This window comes from Chrysemys picta, chromosome 20, assembly GCF_011386835.1.
Source record: "Chrysemys picta bellii isolate R12L10 chromosome 20, ASM1138683v2, whole genome shotgun sequence".
Classification (NCBI taxonomy): domain Eukaryota; kingdom Metazoa; phylum Chordata; order Testudines; family Emydidae; genus Chrysemys; species Chrysemys picta.
In genome coordinates this window covers 25232498-25250269 of record NC_088810.1, presented here as the reverse complement: position 1 = coordinate 25250269, position 17772 = coordinate 25232498, and the positions used below count along the sequence as shown (strand labels likewise).

Here is a 17772-nt window from a genome sequence, read left to right as displayed (position 1 = left end):
TCTGTTCTGGTATGGAAGCTCCTACATTATGTATGTCATATTGCTACGATATTATAAATCATTAAGACTAGATGGTGCAGTAAGATAAATCCATATGCTCTTCCCCTCTGGCAGTTCAAATGTATTTGTGAGTTAGGATAATAGTAAAATAGTCAGAATTTACCATTATCTGTTACCACTATTCTCTACTTAGGAAAGACCCTAGTGTTAGGATAGCAGGAAATACAGCGGGTAGGGATTGAGTGTATTAGCAGAGATTTGCAGGGGTGGCTTTACACTGGAATGTTGGGTGAGCATAATAGGATTTATATTAAGGATAGCATGGTGTGGAAGCGTGCCGTGCTTGTCTGTACCTAGTGTCTCTTTACCCAGTGCTAATTAGTTTTTCCTTCATATCAACATGAAAATTCAACACAAAAACAATTATGGAAAGTAATAGAATTAATAGATTTTTTTCAGTGATAATGTGGGGTCAAATATTAGTTTCTGGTTCAGAATGAAGCCCTGAAAATAAGTGAATTTTGGTGCTGGGGGGTGGTTCTTTAATTTGTGGTGCCTAATGTGATTTGTGATTATGTTCTTATGGACAAGCCTAATTTCGCCCCACTGCCAATTCTTTTGGCTACCACCTCCAGACTTTGCGGCCCGTGGATGATGATAAAAGCCAGGACATTTTCATTGTATTTTCTTTACAGGTCTGTTAATGGTGTCTACCGGATTGGGCTGTACGCACTTAAGGACATGCCTGCTGGTACTGAACTGACTTACGACTACAATTTTCACTCATTTAATGTTGAAAAACAGGTGAGGCTCGCACTACTAAACCTAGATGAGTCTCTCAAAAGATGAACGATTCTGTGCAGATTAGGGGTTATTAACAATGCCACACTGTGTTATATGTGAGTGAGCTGGTATTTGGTAATATTGACAGATTTTTCCATTGTTGTGATTTGATTAAAAAATAAGTATTCTCTTTACTTCAAAGCAACTCTGCAAGTGTGGTTTTGACAAATGCAGAGGAATAATTGGGGGCAAGAGTCAGCGAATGAATGGACTCTCAGGAAAAACCACCCAGCCTGTCACCACACACAGAAGGCCTGGACGATCGAAAGAGAAGAGAAAGTCAAAGCACAAACTAAAGAAGGGGGTGAGTACTGAAGCCAACTCTTCTCAGATAAACCGGTTACTGGGAAGTCAGTTTGTTTCAACCAGACCAAGGTGAAGCATATTTGTTATGTATGTGCATAGAAAACTGGAGAGACAATGTTCAGAGATTAGTTGCTCAAATGAATTGCCGTACCATTTGTCCTTGGTTTCTCTCACCAGAATTCTCTATTTTACAGAGGGGCCACATTCCAGAGGAGAGTAGTGAAAGTGTGAACACGCCAAACAGGCTGACCCCACAGCTTCAGATGAAGCCCATGTCCAACAGAGAAAGGTAAGGAAGGATTTCAGTGTTGTTTTTCTCCCCAGCAATGAAGGGTTGCTATAAAATCAAAATGAATCTTTTCTCCATAAAATAAGGCATCACAGAATGTCCAGTTGAAGAAGAAGGGGTGCTGGGATCTGTGTTAAGTAGATTTAAGTATTAAGATCTGTTGTGGATCAGATAGGCTCTATTGTCCTCAATCTAAAATTGTGGCATTAGTATTAGGATGGCCTTTCCAATCACTGTTTTAGAATGGGTCAGTACTAGTGGGGTGGAGAATGTGCACACTGCATCAGTGTTCACATTGCTCCTGGGTACTGTGTTACTCCTGGAATCAGGCACACCTGTTCAGTCCAGTGTAGAATGCCTCAGCCTGCTCTCTGCTGCTGTTCTGGCAGGGAAGCAGAACCAATCAACATGAAGTACTGGTTTGAGTGGAACCAACCACACAAAGGTTTTTCCTGTGCAACTAACAAAATTCATTGCATTGGCATGGCTGGCAATGAGTAGAACAGGGCAGGCAGCAGTTTGGCCTGATGCATTTATTAAGACCTCTTTAGAAAGGAAAATAGTAGGGAGAGAATGTGTAATGTTTTTTATGCAGCATATATTAAAAGTGGGGAGAGATGTGCCAGGAGAGCAAGTTCCACACCTTAGCATTGCTCACCAATACAGTGGTGGAACTGTCAGGGCACAGATTGCCATTAGGATGAAGATGTAAGGATCCATGGACTAGAACCTGGGTCTGAAGAGCCTGGGACAGCTGACATTCCCATAGTGCCACCAGGGGGCCATTCAGAGCTATGGCCAGGGAGCACTGTGGAGACTAGGCGCCGCAGGAAGTACCGCCCAAGGGACCCAGAGTGACAGTACCCTATGGCCCTCTGCCAAGCGCCCTATTTAACCCTGGAGGGTGCCCCAGGAAGCTGTCTGACTTTGGGCCTGCTGCAATTCCAGACTTTACCTCAGCTCCTGATCTCTGGTCTCTGATCCCAGCATGACTCTGACCCTAACCCTGACCCTTGCCTACTGACTCCAGCTTGGTACTACCTCTGATCTCCGGACGCAGACTCCAGCTTAATTTTGACTCCGACTTCAGACTGCTACTATCTCTGGTCTCTGACCCTGGCCTGACTTTGATCCTGACTCATGCTTATTGAACCCGGCTCTAGTGATTCCTCCGACCCTTGCTCATGTCCCTGATGTGTGGACCCCAGCCCAGCTGTCATCACTAGGCCAGACTGCTTGTGCCCCAGTCCCTTACAGTTTGCCCAGATCCACTTTCTGACCCCTTCCGCAGACCAACAGGATGACCTTAAACTCAGTCAACTACTTCCTCAGGCAGCCAGCGTAAATAATGCAGGGTGGCAGGCATGATGTGGTGGCAGCTCTTAGACCTTTTGGGCAGTTACGAGATTACAAGTTTGGTTGGTAAATATAGTAGGGTTGGTGCAATGTATTTAGATTTTTGTGTGGCATTTCACTTGGTACCGCATGACATTTTGATTAAAAATTAGAAAGCTATAAAATTAACATGGCACACATTAAATGGATTAAAAACCAGCTAAACTGATAGGTCTTAAAATGTAATTGTAAATGGGGGCAGTCACTAAAAGGATGTGTTTCTAGCAGGGTCGTGCAGGGGTCGGTTCTTGGTCCTATGCCATATAATTATTTTTTTTAATGACTTGGGGAAAAACATGGTCATTATTGATAAAGTTTGCAGATGACACAAAAATTGAGGCAGTGCTAAATAATGAAGAGGACAGGACACTGATACAGATCATTCTAGATCATTTTGTAAGCTGGGTGCAAATAAGCAATATGTGGTCTAATATGGCTAAATGTAGATGTATTCATCGAGGAACAAAGAGTGTAGGCCATACTTATAGGATGGGAGATTCTATCAGTAACTCTGAAAAAGATTTAGGGATTATCAACTGAACATGAGCTGTGGCCAAAAGAGCTAATGTGATCTTTGGACACACAAATCTTGAGTAAAGGTGGAGAAGTTATTTTACCTCTGGTTTTGGCATTGGTGTGACTGCTTCTGGAATACTGTGTCCAGTTCCGGTGTACAGAATTCAAGAAGGATATTAATAAAGTTGAGAGAGTTCAGAGAAGAGCCACAAGAATAATTAAAGGATTAGAAAACGTATCTTCTAGTGATTGAGCTCCTTGAGTCTATCTGTTTAGTTTAACAAAGAGAAGATTAAGGGTGGCCTTGATTGCCGTCTAAAAGTACCTACATGGGGAACAAATATTTATTCATGAACTCTTCAGTGTAGCAGAGACGGATATAATACTATCCAATGGCTGGAAGTTGAAGCTAGACAAATTCAGACTGGAAATGAACTGTAAATTTTTAACACTGAGAGTAATCAACCATTGAAGCAACTTACCAAGGGTCATGGTGTATTCTCCATCACTGTAAGAACATAAGAGCAGTTGTTTTTCTAAAAGATCTGCTCTAGGAATTAGTTTGGGGAAGTTCTCTGGCCTGTGCCATATAGGAGGTCAGAAAAGTTGATCACAATGGTCCTTTCTGGCCTTAGAATCTATGGATCTATAACTGTGTTATCAGCAAACTGATGTATTTAGGAATTATCTCTCCAAGAGGTATTACAGAGGTGACAGAACAGAAACTTGAGGGATGCAGCATTTCAAACTCTTCATTGCTGGACATGCACTTACTTATCATTACCATTGTCACTAATAAGAACCACACTACTGGAGGGAAGTTCCAGACATACCATCATCACCACTTAGTTACCATTTCAATAACACATGATCTGCCATTTCAAAAGTCACCAAGAAAACAAGCCTTAAACTGTCATGAACCCATTTGAAACAAAAGGCTCCCATCACTACCTCCAAATGGAGTTCTGGCATGCTGCATAATAGATGGCATGTGGTATCCCAACCGTACTTCCAAATGGATCGGGGAATATCTAAGCTGTTGCCTTCTTTTTTCTGCTTCCCATAGCCAACATTCAGACAGTGAGGTGATTTGAAAATGAACATTTTTAATTTTTGCAGGAATTTTGTGCTAAAACGTCATGTTTTTCTGGTACGGAATTGGGAGAAGATTCGGCAAAAACAAGAGGAAGTGAAACATGTCAGTGACAACATCCACTCTGCATCATTATATAATCGCTGGAATGGAATCTGCCGCGATGACGGCAACATCAAATCTGGTGAGGCCTGCACAGTCTCCTGCTGTTACCTCTTTCTTCTGGGGGACCTAGTCAAATCACATTGGTGTGAAAGTTTACACCCATGGATAATTCAAATCAGTTCTCAGAGCCAATAGAAAGTTGCTACCAAGTCCAAATAGCTTTTCAAATACTGATCGGGGTGTTTATGTACAGATCTGTTTTCACTGTCACCCTGAGTGAGGAAGAAACTCCCTCTATAGGCATATTATTTTATTATTGTTCGTTATGGGGTTTTACACTTTCCTCTGAAGCATCTGGTATTGGCCATTGTCAGAGCCAGGGACTGGACGGGATAGACCACTGGTCTATTCAGTACAGAAATTCCTGTGTTCCTCTTCTGGATCCTGAAGGCTCACAGCTCCCACTGGAAATGCTATTCATTTGGAATTCCTGCCCTTTCTCCCCACAGGTGATTTTTCAGAAAAGGAGAAACCTGATGTGGCCATTTTAGGAAATTGGCATAACACCATAAATAATGCAGTGCAGGATTGGTCCTTAATGAGAAAAGAGCTGCTCAGCACCTGCAGCAGCAGTCCACACTAACTTTGAGAGTTCTCATTATCCTCAGAACAGTGAGCTTCTCTGAGTTTAGGCCTTTGGGACACAAGGTTTTCTGGCTTGCCATCTGTTATGGGGATGGGACCTGACTGCCAAAGGAAAGTTACAAGCCCCTCTCCAAAACACTGCACCATTCAGAAGATCAAATACTGCCCTCAGTTATACCCATGCAACCCCATTCCAGCATTTGGCTCCCCTCTGGCAGCTAAGTGAGAAATTGGGACCCACATGCCTTGTGGCACGTCTTCACTACTCGCTGGATCGGCGGGTAGCAATCAATCTATTGGGGATCGACTTATCGCGTCTAGTGAAGACGCGATAAAATCGATCCGCGATGGCTCTGCCATCGACTCCGGAAATCCACCGCAGCAAGAGGCGGAAGCGGAGTCGACGGTGGCGCGGCAGCAGTCGACTCGCCGCCATCCTCACAGCCCGGTAAGTCGACCTAAAATACGCAACTTCAGCTACACTATTCATGTAGCTGAAGTTGCGTATCTTAGGTCGACCCCCTCCCCACACCCCCCCGTAGTGTAGACCTAGCCTTGGTTTACGTTCCCTAGTTTGTTCTGGTTCCTTTTTTCCACTGTAGCAACACAACATAGCCATAAATCCAGCTTAGCTGGCTAGAGCAGCACAAAATAGCCAGAGAATACCAGTGAATCTGACCCTTTACTTTTTATTGTAACCCAAATCAGTGTCAATGCTAACAGGAAATATGCTTCTGAACTTGGTGTGGGAGAGGAGACACCATGTGGTGTCATCTTAAGTATTCAATTTGAGAAGAGGACATTAGTTCCTCTTGAGGTAGAACTTCTATATAAAGGTTTTTATTTGTCCCTTCTTTCAGATGTCTTCATGACCCAGTTCTCAGCCCTCCAAACCTCCCGTTCTGTGCGAACACGGCGCTTGGCTGCAGCTGAGGAGAACATTGAAGTGGCTCGTGCTGCACGCCTTGCACAAATCTTCAAGGAGATCTGTGACAGCATCATCTCCTACAAAGGTAAAGCAGACACTCTGCTATCAGCCTGCATTGAGACCTTATCCCTCTTCAGAACACAGGGATGAGGGTCTTCAGAGCATAACGTATTAAAGAAGAATAAATTTATTTCAGGACTTCAACCAACCCCTTCTCCATTGCCCTTTATCCTACCCCCAGCTTCACCCTCCCTTTCTCACAATCTCTTCTCCTGCCACCACAGGTGGGGCTGTCCTACAAAAGTTATTTTGCATAGATTTAGCTCTATGATTCAGTGTGCAAGATGCTGCTGCAGTATGAACTGATCTCCAATCCTGTACATGTGAAGAGTGTCCAACAGCCAGTTCCTTAAAATACCCAACAATTCCTGTTTCCTGTGTCTGAGGGTGAAAAGGGGGCTCTCTTTAGACTGAGTTCACTGTTTACAGCTCTTGTTTAATTCTGATATGGCAAAGCACTGTTCGACTCTGTGCTTCCTTTACAGACTCTTCCAGGCAGGCTCTCGCAGCTCCACTGCTGAACCTTCCTCCTAAGAAAAAGTAAGTTCTTGCTTCTCAGACCAATCTGTAATTTTATTCCAACAGGTTTGTGCATCTTTGAAGTGTTGGTGAAAATGACACTATAGATTCCCTCCTCTTTTAGAAATGCAGATTACTATGAGAAGATCTCTGACCCCTTGGACCTTGCCACCATTGAGAAGCAGATCTTGACTGGGTATTATAAAACTGTGGAAGCTTTTGATGGGGACATGCTGAAGGTCTTCCGGAATGCTGAGGTGAGGATGCCAAGGCATAAAGCTACTGCACAGGCAATGTGGGTGTGGCCTGAATTAATGGTCATGGCAACAGAGATTCTTGCAACAGAGAGAGAGATTCAGATAACTCTCCTCTGACAAGCCAAGTGAGAGCAGAGAGATGATACTAGTAACTTGTTCACTTCAGCCTGCTCTTTCAACTTGCTCCAGCTACATGGTGCCAACAAAGTAAAGACTTGTGAATAGTGTGCAACTTTCCAGCCTGAAGAGACCAGGGTGCTTCTCAAAGGAACTAAATTGTACTTCAGGGGCATATAGGGATAGCCAAGGCACATGCACCTGCCTCTAAGACATATGGGGCAGGCCCCAGAGGTACACAAGAGCTGGCCAGGCAGGGACATCTGACCCATAAACATGGCAGTGGGGAGAGTGAATACATCTACCCAGAGGTACATGAGGCCAGCAGAGCAGGTCATCTCCCAAGGATGCACACTGAAGTGGGCAGAGTGGATGAATGTGCCCAAGGTAGGGGGTGTTCAGAAGAATGAGTTGCTTCTTTTGTTTGTATTCAGAAATACTATGGCAGGAAGTCTCCGATTGGACGTGATGTGTGCCGACTACGGAAGGCGTATTACAATGCTCGCCATGAGGCATCTGCCCAGATCGATGAGATTGTGGGGGAGACAGCAAGCGAAGCTGACAGCAGTGAGACGTCCATCTGTGAGAAGGAGAATGGGCATGAGAAAGATGAGGATGTAATCCGTTGCATCTGTGGCCTTTACAAAGATGAAGGACTCATGATCCAGTGTGACAAGTGCATGGTGAGGGGGAACAAAAGGGAGGGGGAGTGCCCAGCTCCACCTTCCCCGTAGCGAATAGTTCCTATACCCACAGCTTCCACACAGCTGATAGGGCAGAGTTCCCCTTCCAGATCTCCCTTTTCTCTCCAAAGAGAACTTAGCACCGCTGTTTCCACACAGGAAATGCAAATAAATTACTAGGAATAGGAGCTAACACTCATGAAACAGCCAGCAATACCTTTATATAGAGAAGTTAAAACTTCAGCAATGATGAATAAAAGCCAACAGCATATGGATCTTATTGTCTTTAATCTGACAACCGTTTGGTTGCTTGTTCTTATGCTCTCTTAATCTGTCTCATGAGGAGATGTTTTTTATTTACAAATTATAATCCACGTCTTCCTAATCGGGATTTCTTTGTAGGTTTGGCAGCACTGCGATTGCATGGGTGTAAATTCTGATGTTGAACACTACTTGTGTGAACAGTGTGACCCTCGATCCGTGGACAGGGTAAACTATTTTCAGTTGCTTTTGCTCTGATGTAACAATCATAAACTGTAATACTTCTTGCATTTATATTATTACATGTGCCAGTTAGCCAGAGTGTAACTAATCTATGGAATTAGTAAAGAATGAACTCTTGTTGCTCTCAGCTTTGTGCTGGCCTGCAAATAGTGTGGGATCAGTTCACAGTTCTCTTTCTTGGGCTAGCAAAGGTAGAAAGCAAGCTTCTGAAGCAACCCATGCCAGATTTTATCAGCTGCAACAATAATCAAGTTGGCAGCAGGTTAGTAGCCAGAATCCTACATCTCCTATCCCAGGAAAAGAGAAACTGCACAGAAGCATTTCCCCTTTTTCCAAGGCTGAAGAGTCTGGAGGGAGGGATAGCTCAGTGGTTTGAGCGTTGGCCTGCTAAACCCAGGGTTATGAGTTCAATCCTTGAGGGGGCTATTTAGGGATCTGGGGCAAAAAAATAAATAAAACTGTCAGGGACAGTATTTGGTCCTGCTAGTGAAGGCAGGGGGCTGGAGTTGATGACCTTTCAAGGTCCCTTCTAGTTCTATGAGATAGGTATATCTGCATATACTACTACTTTTTTTATTAGGCCAGTATAAAATTATGAGGCCCAGAGCTTTTGACAGCTCAAACATGACAGGAAATGCGCATCTGAGGCGCTCCAGCTTTACATTACAATCTCCTTGAGTCCTCTTTAATTCTGTTAAATATTAATTCTTATTCTGTGTCCAGCTCTATTGAGCATTTCCAAAAGGGCAGCATATATGGTTGGCCTCTGCCCCAGTGCTGGACAGATTATAAATGATGTAATGAAAGGGTCACCCCATCTCACCAGTTCATTTCTTTCTTTTGCCAGGAGGTCCCCATGATTCCTCGTCCCCATTATGCCCAGCCGGGCTGTGTTTATTTCATCTGTCTGTTACGGGATGACCTGTTGCTGCGCCAAGGTGTGTGCATTCTCTGGTGACTGCTGTGATTTCCATCAGAAAGGAAGATACAAAGAGCTCTCTGGTTTGACCTTGATTCAAGCACATGCATCTTTCATATGAATATGAAATTGTGCTCTTAGCTATTGCAGGTGACACATAGTGAGGAGGCTGAAATGATACGTACTGATTGATGGGTAGGCATTACGTTCCTTTAGCAGAGGCACAAGCTTCCTTCTGGCCAAAGAGAGAAAGCTGAGACAGCTGCTGGGAGTTAACAGGAAAGAGCAAGTCAAAGAAGGAAGGCATGGGCTTCAGCCACACTTTGGTACCAAGCTGAATAGATCATAGGATCATACAAGCTGGATATGGAAAAGACCAATTAGATCATCCATCCCTTCCTCTGCTCCTCACAGTGTATACTTCTAGTCATTGTTTCAAAGCCCCAAGCCCTGTAGGAGTCAGATCTCATAGAGATCTCTGTCAGGAGACTTCCTGATATTGAACCTGAATTTTTCTTTTTCTTAATTTCATCCCACAGATACAGACAAGGTTAGAAAGAGATCCATACAATATAAAGAGAACTGATCAAGAATGAGTTAAACCAGTTGGTATGTTTATTAAGGGGTGTGGGGGGATGGGAGACTTTTCAGGAGAGGGGAGAGTAACTAAAAATGAGACCAGGAGCAGTGCCTTCTCCATCCTTTGTGTGGGACTCTGGGATGCTCATTTCCTCATCCTTTCTTAGAATCCCTCTGCAGCAACCATCTTGGCCACACCAAAGACATTTGGTTTCCTCTTTATGTTTTGGTTTCTGTTGTTGGGTTGCTGACTGGGGGGATATTGGGCTTCTAGGTTTGTTCCTTCTCTTTCTTCTAGTTTCTCTGTTTCAACTAGGTGGTGGTGTTGTTTTTTGAGACACCCAAGGTATTATCAATGTACTGAGGTCAATTTTGAACCACCCATTCAATACAGAGCTGTCAGAATAACAGGGCGGCACAGATTTTCCAACATACAGAGCTAGGAAACTCTGCAATTGGAGTAGTACTCTGTAGAATAAACGGGAACTTCCATACCATAAATTCACCAATGGCCTGAGATTTGCACAGCTCTTGGGACACCCCAGGGAGCAGGAACAGTGGCACAGAGGCACTCTCACAGCTGCAAACTGCCTTTCAGGGACAAGGGGGAGTTATTCCTGTTTCACCTATGAATAATTTTTGGATAAATTTCCAATTGAAAATATGCTTAAAATTTAGTCATCTGAGCCCTGGCTTTGCAGACAGGCTCTCCCTGTGTCCAGAGGTCAATGACGAAATGCATTTGAGCCACAGCTCTCCCCCTCACCGATCTGGCTATGTTTCTACTTCAGGATGCTCTAAGAGGTGAGAGTCATGTACAGTGGATGCTGGAGTTGTTCTGCTTTCTCCCTATGGGTGGCAGACGGAGCTAAAGTTGCTTTTCTGTTTTAAAAAACTGAAACTTTATTCATTTAGTATGTCAGAGATTTTAAACATTCTGATTTGCTTCCCAGTGTTCAGCTGGGTGGCCAGCAGCCTATCTCAGCATGGAAGATTTGCCTCACGGGCCTTTTAATAGGAAAAGGAGGTGGAGGAGTCTCAGAGCCCCTTTTTAATATGTACAAATTTGACAAATGATATATTTAACTTTTTTTTTTTTATTTAATCCAAAAATTGACTGAAAAGGCCCAGGGATCATGAGACCTTTCAGGTCTTCATGGAACTTGACTTCTCAGACTGCAGCCCCAGTGGCCTGGCATCTCTTGTGTGAAGTTTTGGAAGTAACCAAGGCACAGACTGAACCTACTCTGAACTGAAGTGGGAGAAGTTAGTTGAAAAAGCTATTTTTTCCCCTTCCCAGATGATATCAGTCTGTAAGGAGAATACAAATGGATAGTGGGTTTTGCAAACAAACACCAGTTTCTGTCTGCATGTAAAAAGGGCTCAGCTTTGCAGGGCCCTACACAGAACCACTAACTGTCTTGGGCTGAAGAACTTGCTGTCCTGGGGCCTTCACAGTTTTTCATTCATTGTGAATAGATTCAAATACAGTTGGAAATATCCTAAAATATTGCACATTAAATCCGGTGGCATTTTGAATGACACTGTGCATTTCTCTAGCATTCTCGCTTGCTCTGAATTCTGGGCCACACTCACTTCCCTGCTATTTCTTCCTTTCATTGGTAAAGAGCAAGCAGAAGTTCATGGAATTGTCCAGGGCTGCCCAGAGGATTCAGGGGGCCCGGGGCAAAGCAATTTCGGGGGCCCCTTCCGTAAAAAAAAGTTGCAATACTATAGAATACTATATTCTCATGGGGGCCCTGTGGCAAATTGCCCCACTTGGCCCCTCTCCCCCCCCCCCCCCCATGGTCCCATGGTTACATTGAGCAAAGAGTCACAATTCTGAAGAATGCTCTCTTTGCTCGGCTCTCTTTAATCTATTTCCTCTGAGCTGCATGTAACTCTCAGGAGCTTTACTCCTGTTAGAGTTCTGTGAGAGTAGTCCGAGGCTTAGTGCTTTTTTGATCACTGATCTTCTTTCCCATCAATGACTTGTTCTCTAGGTAGCCTAGAGAACATTACAGTTACGATTACAAATTTGAATAACAGGTTTTACTAGCCAAATCCTCTTTTGCTGTCAGTCCTACCCCCTTTAATAATTTATTTTTATTTTCTCATACATTGTAAACAACAGGGAGGTATTCTTTATTAGACCTTGTCCTAACAGATAAAGAAGAACTGATAACTGAGCTAATAATTAATAGTAGCTTGGGTACACATGACCATGACTTGGTTGCATTTATAATGTGCAAGCAGAATAAAGTGCACAAGTAATATATATACTTGATGCTTTAATAGGGCGAATTTCACAAAGCTGAAAACAATTATGAGGTCAGTCAGCTGGGAGGAAGAATTTAATCAGAAAAATGTGATTGATAATTGGGAATCATTTAAGAACTCCTTATAGATCGCCAATAAGCCACAATTGAGGAATAAGGCTGTGCTGGTTTAAAAAAATCAATTTAGTTTAGAAGTGAGTGAAGTCAACTGTTTTTATTTATTTATATAAAAAATAAAACACAATTTGAAGAAAGGGGAAGTTGATAGTAATGAAAATAAATCAGAAGTTCAGAATTGTAGAAAATTGATAAGGGAAGCAAAGGGACACAGGGAGAAATCTATGGCCAGCAGAGTTAAGGATGATGAGGAGGGTTTTTTAATACACCTCTACCCCGATATAACGCTGTCCTTGGGAGCCAAAAAATCTTACCGCGTTATAGGTAAAACCGCGTTATATCAAACATGCTTTGATCCGCCGGAGTGTGCAGCCCTGCTCCCCCGGAGCGCTGCTTTACCGCGTTATATCCGAATTTGTGTTATATCAGATCGCGTTATATCAGGGTAGAGGTGTATATAGGAACAAAAAGAATACTGACAATGGTATTGATCCATTACTAGATAGAAATGGTAGAATCATCATTAATAATGCAAAAAATGCATAAGTGTTCAATGAATATTTCTGTTCTGTATTTGGGGGAAACAACGTGATATAGTCTTATCATGTGGTGATAGCACATCATCAGAAGTTACTGCAGTTATACATTTTTAAATCAGCAGGTCCAGATAACTTGCATCCAAGTATTTTAACAGAGCTGGCTAAGGAGCTCACTGGACTATTAATGTTGATTTTTCAATAAGCCTTGGCGCATCAGGAAAGTTCCAGAAGACTGGATAAAAGCTAATGCTGTATCTGATTTTTAAAAGTATAAACAAGATGACCCAGGTAATTATAGGCCTGTCACTCTGACATCAATCCCTGGCAAGACAGTGAAGCACCTGATACAGGGCTCAATTAAAAAATAATTTAAAGAGAATAATGTAAATCAACATGAGTGTATGGAAAATAGATTCTGTCAAACTAACTTGATATCTTTTTGATAAGTTTACACATTTAGTTGATAAATGTAATAGCGTTGACATAATATACTTAGACTTCCTTAAGGCATTTGAGTTGGTACCACATAACATTTTGATTAAAAAAACTAGAATATAAAATTAACATGGCACACATTAAGTGGATTAAAAACTGACTAATCAATAAGTCTCAAAATGTAATTTTAAACAGGGAATCTTCATCAGTCACGTGTGTCTCCAGTAGGATCCTGCAGGGATTTGTTCTTGGCCCTATGCTTTTATAAATGACTTGGTAGAAAACATAAAATCCTCACTATGAAGTTTGCAGATAACCTAAAAATTGAGGGAATTGTAAATAATAAAGAGGACAGGTTGCTGATTCAGAGCACCATGTAATCTCTTAGTAAACTGGGTGCAAGACAAAATATGTGTTTTAATACCGCTAAATGTATACATCTAGGAACAAAAAATGTAGGCCATACTTACAGGATGGGGGACTCTATCCTTGGAAACAGTGACTGAAAAAGATTTGCGGGTCATGATGGATAATCAGCTGAACATGATCTCCCAGTACGACGCTGTGACCAAAAAGGCTAATATGATCTTTGGAAGAATAAATCAGGGAATCTCGAGTAGGACTAGAAAGGTTATTTTACCTCTGTATTTGGCACTGGTGTGACCATTGCTGGAGTACTGTGTCCATTCCTGGTGCCCACAATTCAAGAAGGATGTTAATAAATTAGAGAGGGTTCAGAGAAGAGCCATGAGAATGATTAAAGGATTAGAAAACATGCCTTATATTGAGAGATTCCAGGAGCTCAATCCGTTTAGTTTAACAGAAAGATAATTAAGGAGTGACCTGAGTAAAGTCTATTAAGTATCTACATGGGAAACAAATAGGTTCTTCAGTCTAGCAGAAAAAGGTATGACGTGATCGAATGGCTGGAAGTTTAAACTAGACAATTTCAGACTGGGTGTAAGGAGTAACTGTTTCACAGTGGGGGTAATTAACCATTAGAACCATTTACCAAGGGTCATGGTTGATTCTTTGTCGCCCAAAATTTTGAAATCAAGAGTGGATGTTTTTCTAAAAGATATGCTCTAGGAATTACTTTGGGGAAGTTCTATACTTGTGTTATGCAGAAAGTCAAACCCCTGATCACAGAGGTCCCTTCTGGCCTTGGAATCAATGAATCTGTGTCGCCATTTTTGGCTGGGGACATAAAATTCAAGTTATGTTTCGTTCTCTGCTAGAAGAATGTGTCATGAAGGAGACCAATGCAATCTGACCCTTGTTCACTGGCTCTGCATTAGTTGTATTTTACTCTTTCAGAGTTAAATATGGGGCAGCTGTGTCATGTTATTGTTTTAACTAAACCAGCCTCTTCTCTGTTTTTGGACCACTGTGTCACACGAGACGTTCTTTACAGGATGTGTCTCTTGTGCCTATTGCCAGGTGACTGCGTATATCTGATGAGAGACAGCCGAAGAACTCCAGATGGGCACCCTGTCCGGCAGTCCTACCGGCTGCTATCCCACATTAACAGGGAGAAACTTGATATCTTCCGCATAGAAAAACTTTGGAAAAATGAAAAGTATGTTCAAGGCACCTTCTGCACTCAAGACATTTTGGGTATCTGCCGAAAATAGAATTACTTGCAATCGTCTTCTTTAAATAGTGTAAAGAAAAGGTTATTTTTTAATGACACAAGATCTAGAGATCAGACTGGAATTGGTATTTGCTGAAGGGGTAAACAAGAAAACACAAGGCTCATTGATGTGACCTTGTCTGTGGTCATAACCAATGCTAAAAGGGCAATATAGATAACTCAAAAAAAGTGGTGAATATAGGGCATAAAGTGAAGTCAAAACCACAGCTCAAGGGAAATAGTCTCTCTGTCTCTCACACCTTTTAACAGAGAGGAGCGGTTTGCATTTGGTCATCATTATTTCCGTCCACATGAAACCCACCACTCCCCTTCCCGAAGGTTTTATCACAATGAGCTGTTCCGGGTGCCACTGTATGAGATTATCCCCTTAGAGGCTGTGGTGGGGACTTGCTGTGTGCTGGACCTCTATACCTACTGTAAAGGTAAGCAGGCTTTATTCGGTGAGAAAATAAACACTTACAATAGAGAATGCTCCCTTCCTCCTCTTTACCCTTCACATCAGCTCTCCTCAGCCCCACCTCCTTGCATTTTCCTTCTCTACTCATTAGTTTTTTCATATATTGTACATGTGGATGGGTGTATAGTGGGATTAGAGCAAGGAAGTTTCTTTCTTAAATTGAATTAGAGATTCCCCTGTTTGTTACGAATCTGAATTGAGTAGAACAAGAGTAGCTGGGACTTCAGTGTAAGTGCTCACAATAAATCTCTATACCATAGTGTATGCTGTTTGTTCTTGTCCTGGAATGCTATATGTACTTTGGTTTTTGCTGTAACTGCAGGGAGGCCAAAAGGAGTGAAGGAGCAGGATGTGTATATCTGTGATTACCGCCTTGATAAATCAGCCCACCTCTTCTATAAAATCCACCGGAATCGCTATCCTGTCTGCACCAAGCCGTATGCCTTTGACCACTTCCCCAAGAAACTCACACCCAAGAGAGACTTCTCAGTAAGTGTCTCTTCTAATGACCTTTCAGTTTCTTAATATAAGACAGAACACAGTCTTGGAAAACTCTTGCCTCCCTGCTTCTGAATGAAACCTGGTAAACCAAGGAGAACTGACATGTTAACATTACACTCAGACTGGATAGAAAGTTGATCAGAAAAGAATCTGAAAAGAAAATTGATTGCAGGCAGACCATTGCCAATTCTCAGGCAAATGCACTTAGAACGAATGGAGATGTGTAAGGCCGAACATCCTGGTTTCCAACAGAAACCCCAGTGCTGCTTTCACCAAGGACTTTCCTGGCTGGAGACAACTTGAACCTTGACTCAAGCAACAATTCAGCAGTTGCAGCACATTTTCATATTTCAGTGAACTTCACAGAAAATAGCCCCACAGTTACCCTGTCTGTGCTGGCTTTGTACTCCTGGGCGTTAATATTAATAGTAACAGAGGGTCCTGTGGCATCTTTAAGACTAACAGAAGTATTGGGAGCATAAGCTTTCGTGGGTAAGAACCTCACTTCTTCAGATGCAAGAAGTGAGGTTCTTACCCACGAAAGCTTATGTTTCGAATACTTCTGTTAGTCTTAAGGGTGCCACAGGACCATCTGTTGCTTTTTACAGATTCAGACTAACACGGCTACCCCTCTGAATATTAATAGTAACATTATTAACATTAATTTGTTTAGAGACTTGCTCCCTGTCCCGAACTGCTTACAGTGTAAGCGCATCTCACATTCTGTGTCTAACTATCCCAAGTCCGTGGCTCTGCTAAAAGTTGTTTTGAGCAGCCAACCCTAAACAACGGTTCTCAAGAGAACAAGAGTAATTTCAAATTTTCTCTCTCAGCGCCATTAAATTGCATAGCATTGACCTTCAGCACTGAAAAAGACATGTCTCTTATCAAAAAGAGAACTCCAGATAGGCTACCAGACCATGGAGTGCAGTGCCTCTCCCTATCTCAAGCATTGATACCTTCACATTTTCCTGTCTCTCTCACCACCCCACTCCCTGGAAATACTAGCTGCTCCCTGTACACACCCCTTCCCCTAGCAGTGTCAGCAGCTTAGTCCCCAAGCTCAGAAGCACCTGACTTGGCAGAGCTTTCATAGCTGAGCTTGTTTCTCCTCCTCAGGAGCAGCGAGCTCTTGTATTTGATCTAGAGGTTCTTTCCATATTCCTACAGAGGGAAAATCAGGCTCTCTGAATAGGAGTGTTTTATAGCAAAATATCCCACTGATTTTTAAACTTACCCAGGAGACCTAGAGGGTTGCAGTGTTAAGAGATGAGTAATAGGGACTGGTCCTAAGGGGTGATTAGTTCTCTGCCTTCACCCTGTATTTATCATGATGGGTCTCAATTCCTTTTCCTAAGCCACTAAAGTCCAATGCATGAGGCAGGCCAGCTCTTCCTTCTACATTGGATTTAATTTGTGATATTTTTATACTGTCCAATGGTGAGCTCTTAGTGCTTTGTTTAACTGTGACCTTTATTATTGTTGTAGCCTCATTATGTACCAGACAACTACAAGAGAAATGGAGGCAGGTGAGTCCTACCTACTGAGTTGTTCTTTAGTGAAAGAGGTGGGATAGTTGTTTTTATTTGTAAACCACCCATGCCCTATCAATACCCTTGAGATGCTGTAAAAACAGTAAAGCCAAGTAATTAAAAACAACCTGCTCAAAATTCAAACAGATACGAGTGACAGGGAACAGTAATAAATATGGAGCCAGCAGCAATCCTCCTAAAACACATTTGCAGAAAGAGAGGGGGGTTAGGTGCTCTTGAAAGTGGGCAGAAGCAGTTTGAGACGTGTCATGGGAGCTGTAGGGCCCACCACTGCAAAGGCAGAATAGCCACTAGAGATCCCTAAACAGAGGGTGATGCAGATTGACATCAGGATGAGGCTCTCAGAGATCCCACAGTCTTATGCCATTTGGGGGGTTAAAAACACTAGTCAAGACTGTTGAAGATTAGAGAGAAAGTTCTCAGTGGATCCTGAGCTTAGGCACTTGGGGGGAAAAAATAATTTTTCAGGGTAGTAGGAG

General features: G+C 42.6%; 1 protein-coding gene across 13 annotated transcripts in view; it reads left to right on the top strand.

The window, feature by feature from the left end:
- Positions 1–17772, top strand: part of ASH1L (ASH1 like histone lysine methyltransferase) — a 156111-nt gene that overhangs the window by 132570 nt on the left and 5769 nt on the right. For 9 of the 13 annotated variants that reach the window (XM_065574255.1, XM_065574260.1, XM_065574266.1 and 6 more), the window contains 14 exons: positions 696–804; positions 986–1147; positions 1344–1438; positions 4469–4626; positions 6053–6205; positions 6666–6720; positions 6824–6956; positions 7508–7756; positions 8159–8245; positions 9108–9198; positions 14569–14707; positions 15032–15204; positions 15562–15728; positions 17229–17269. In XM_065574255.1, the coding sequence (XP_065430327.1) occupies positions 696–804; positions 986–1147; positions 1344–1438; positions 4469–4626; positions 6053–6205; positions 6666–6720; positions 6824–6956; positions 7508–7756; positions 8159–8245; positions 9108–9198; positions 14569–14707; positions 15032–15204; positions 15562–15728; positions 17229–17269 (1812 nt within the window). Of the gene's footprint in view, positions 1–695; positions 805–985; positions 1148–1343; positions 1439–4468; positions 4627–6052; positions 6206–6665; positions 6721–6823; positions 6957–7507; positions 7757–8158; positions 8246–9107; positions 9199–9718; positions 9789–14542; positions 14708–15031; positions 15205–15561; positions 15729–17228; positions 17270–17772 lie in introns of those variants that run through there. The other 4 variants (XR_010594080.1, XM_065574259.1, XM_065574261.1 and 1 more) reach the window with 4 other exon arrangements.